Source organism: Gloeophyllum trabeum (genome assembly GCF_000344685.1).
Source record: "Gloeophyllum trabeum ATCC 11539 unplaced genomic scaffold GLOTRscaffold_00313, whole genome shotgun sequence".
Lineage (NCBI taxonomy): Eukaryota > Fungi > Basidiomycota > Agaricomycetes > Gloeophyllales > Gloeophyllaceae > Gloeophyllum > Gloeophyllum trabeum.
In genome coordinates this window covers 149-2,488 of record NW_006920721.1, presented here as the reverse complement: position 1 = coordinate 2,488, position 2,340 = coordinate 149, and the positions used below count along the sequence as shown (strand labels likewise).

Genomic DNA, 2,340 nt, shown 5'->3' with positions numbered 1-2,340 from the left:
AAATGCATCGGAGGATGCAGGTATCGACGACAAGTCGGCGCTTGGAAGAGGAGATGGGATCACCGAGACCAAGGCGTCAGAATTGTTCATGTTATTAATGGTGTTCGGGTAGAATAGGTCCGTCGGCGGCAGAGACAGCATCTTCGCGTTCGAGAGAAGTGGGGTGTTGATACCAGATGGGATGTTGAACGACGCGGAAGAGCCGAGCACAGTGGTGGCCACTGCACAGTCTGACGGAACAGCGTCCGATGCGAATGACATGGGTATGGGGTCAGATGGGGTGGAAGGGCTGGGAGGGACATTCTCGTCGCTCGCGCTGCTAGAGCGCTGGTTGATAGCGACAGCAGAAGTCGCTCTGCGCTCGTTCGAGGGGGCCTGCAGGTGAGCGTGGACTGTTGGACCGGCCGGTCTGTCTTCAAGACGAGGCTCGCGAGGAATGGGGCTGCTCTGCTGGTGTTCGGTATCCTCTGACTGAGAGTCGCGAGGGACAGGGTTGCCTTCCTGGTTCTCGTCATCCTCCGACTCTGACTCGTCGCTCACGAGCTCGGAGCTCTTGATTCCGCCCTTCTTCCTCCCGGCTTTCTTCTTCCCTGCTGCACCATCATCCTCAGATCTGCCAGACCTCTTCCTCTTCGTACCCTTGTCGGCCCTGGCCTTCTTTGGCGCCGGTGGAGCATCCTCTCCAGCATTGATGCGCCCGTCACGCTCCTTCCGAAGCTCTTCAACCTCATCTTCACTCAGTCGGCGGAACATTATCGTATCATTCTCGCAGAGCCGCAAGAGCTCCTCGTAGTGGGGGAGGGACCGAACGACACTGCTGAGGTTTCCGAAGGGTATGTGGGCTGGCCATCCGTCGAGGGCAACTTTGTACTTGAAACTCAATTCATACTTGTTTGTCCAAACCATCACGGGTTTCGTAATACCAGTTGCTTCAGCTTTGAGATAATCAGTTTATGTGTTTGTACAAAATGAATAGCAGACATACAAAGCTTCTTTACGATCGACTCGCGAACGTTACCTCGAGTGGCGTTTGCGCGTTCTTTGTGATTTTGTGCGGCCCCTGAATTTTGGAAACATTAGCATGCTGGGCGGCCGTCCACAGACGAGAAGTTACATACCTTGCAGACCGGTCAACGCGAAACCTTCCAGCTTTGACATAATGTCTCCGATATCCATCTTGAGACAAGTGTTGATGAAACTGTTGACTCCCTCGGTAGCATAAAAGCGCGGCTTTGTGGATATGTCTGTGGTACCGCGAACAACAAGCAAGATTGACTCGGCACCTGTCCGGGCACGCATATTATCGAGCTACATTGTAGACCATGTGATCAGAAGCGACCAGCATCGTGACCGGCCGAGCAACACACCTCGTTGACACACGTAGACGTCACATACGCGATATCATTGGCACGCGATTTCGACGAAACACGGTGCCCTTTAGCTTCCCGGACTTTATGGGCTTTGAATTCTTCTACAAGCTCCTTTTTCTCGGCGGCTGAGAGTGCATGGTACTCTGCACGTGCGTCTGCATCGCCGGTGAGGCCTTTGAGAACTTCCTTTCCCTCGGCATCTAGAAACAACAGATAAGATTGCGTGGAGTGAAGAGAAATACGCGATGTCGTACGCTGTGTATCACCCTCTTCGCGTCTTATCTCGCCGATCTTCCAAATGAAGGCATTCCAAGGGTTGAGTTTGGTACGAGATCCTCGCGTCAGGCTTCCGCGTCCGCAGTGCAAGTCTGACGCTACACTGCGAAGACTCTTGCTATATTTTGTCGCCAGTTCATATTTCATGGCATCGATCTTGGCAAAGGCAGCGTCAAGATCAACTTGGTAGGAGGTTGCCTTAGTGCGTCTTTCAATCTTCAGAATCTCCAGGGCTTTGGCGCTGAGCTTGACCCTCGGAGGCCGGCTAGCCCGAGGCTGCTGTGCTCCAGGACATGGGGTGGTGCCGTAAAGCCTTGTGTGTCCACTGCCCATAACAGGTGAAATGGTGACGGGGATGGGAAGATGATGGTGATGAGGGAAAAGAATCGTCAGTTTATGGCATCCCGTGAACTGAGTGCACATACAGCAGCAAACAAAGATGTAAACAGACGCCCCATACGCGTCGCGACACGGTGCACGTGACCTGAGAAAGGCGCATAGAAGTACTTGTGGTATCCTGGAGTTATACAGATTTCTATTCTACATTTTGAAGTGCAAACAAAAAGACAAGCAGACTCGTCTCAATAAGAATGATAACAACCAACGTCGACATGCAGCCTGAGCGTCTAATCCCTGCTTCCGAGACCTGTCAGAGAAAGTCAGAGAAGTGATTCATCTCTGTGTATTGAACTTT

The 2,340-nt window shown here is 52.4% G+C and overlaps 1 protein-coding gene across 1 annotated transcript; it reads right to left on the bottom strand.

The window, feature by feature from the left end:
- Positions 1–2,059, bottom strand: GLOTRDRAFT_141658 (uncharacterized protein; the record flags this gene model as incomplete). The annotated part of the gene is made up of 5 exons (XM_007873549.1): positions 1,625–2,059; positions 1,368–1,570; positions 1,119–1,308; positions 986–1,060; positions 1–935 (listed from the first exon to the last, which is right to left on the bottom strand). Coding segments are annotated over exons 1-5 (1,758 nt in total), but the record flags the coding sequence as incomplete, so codon positions are not given.
- Between the last annotated feature and the right edge of the window lie 281 nt (positions 2,060–2,340).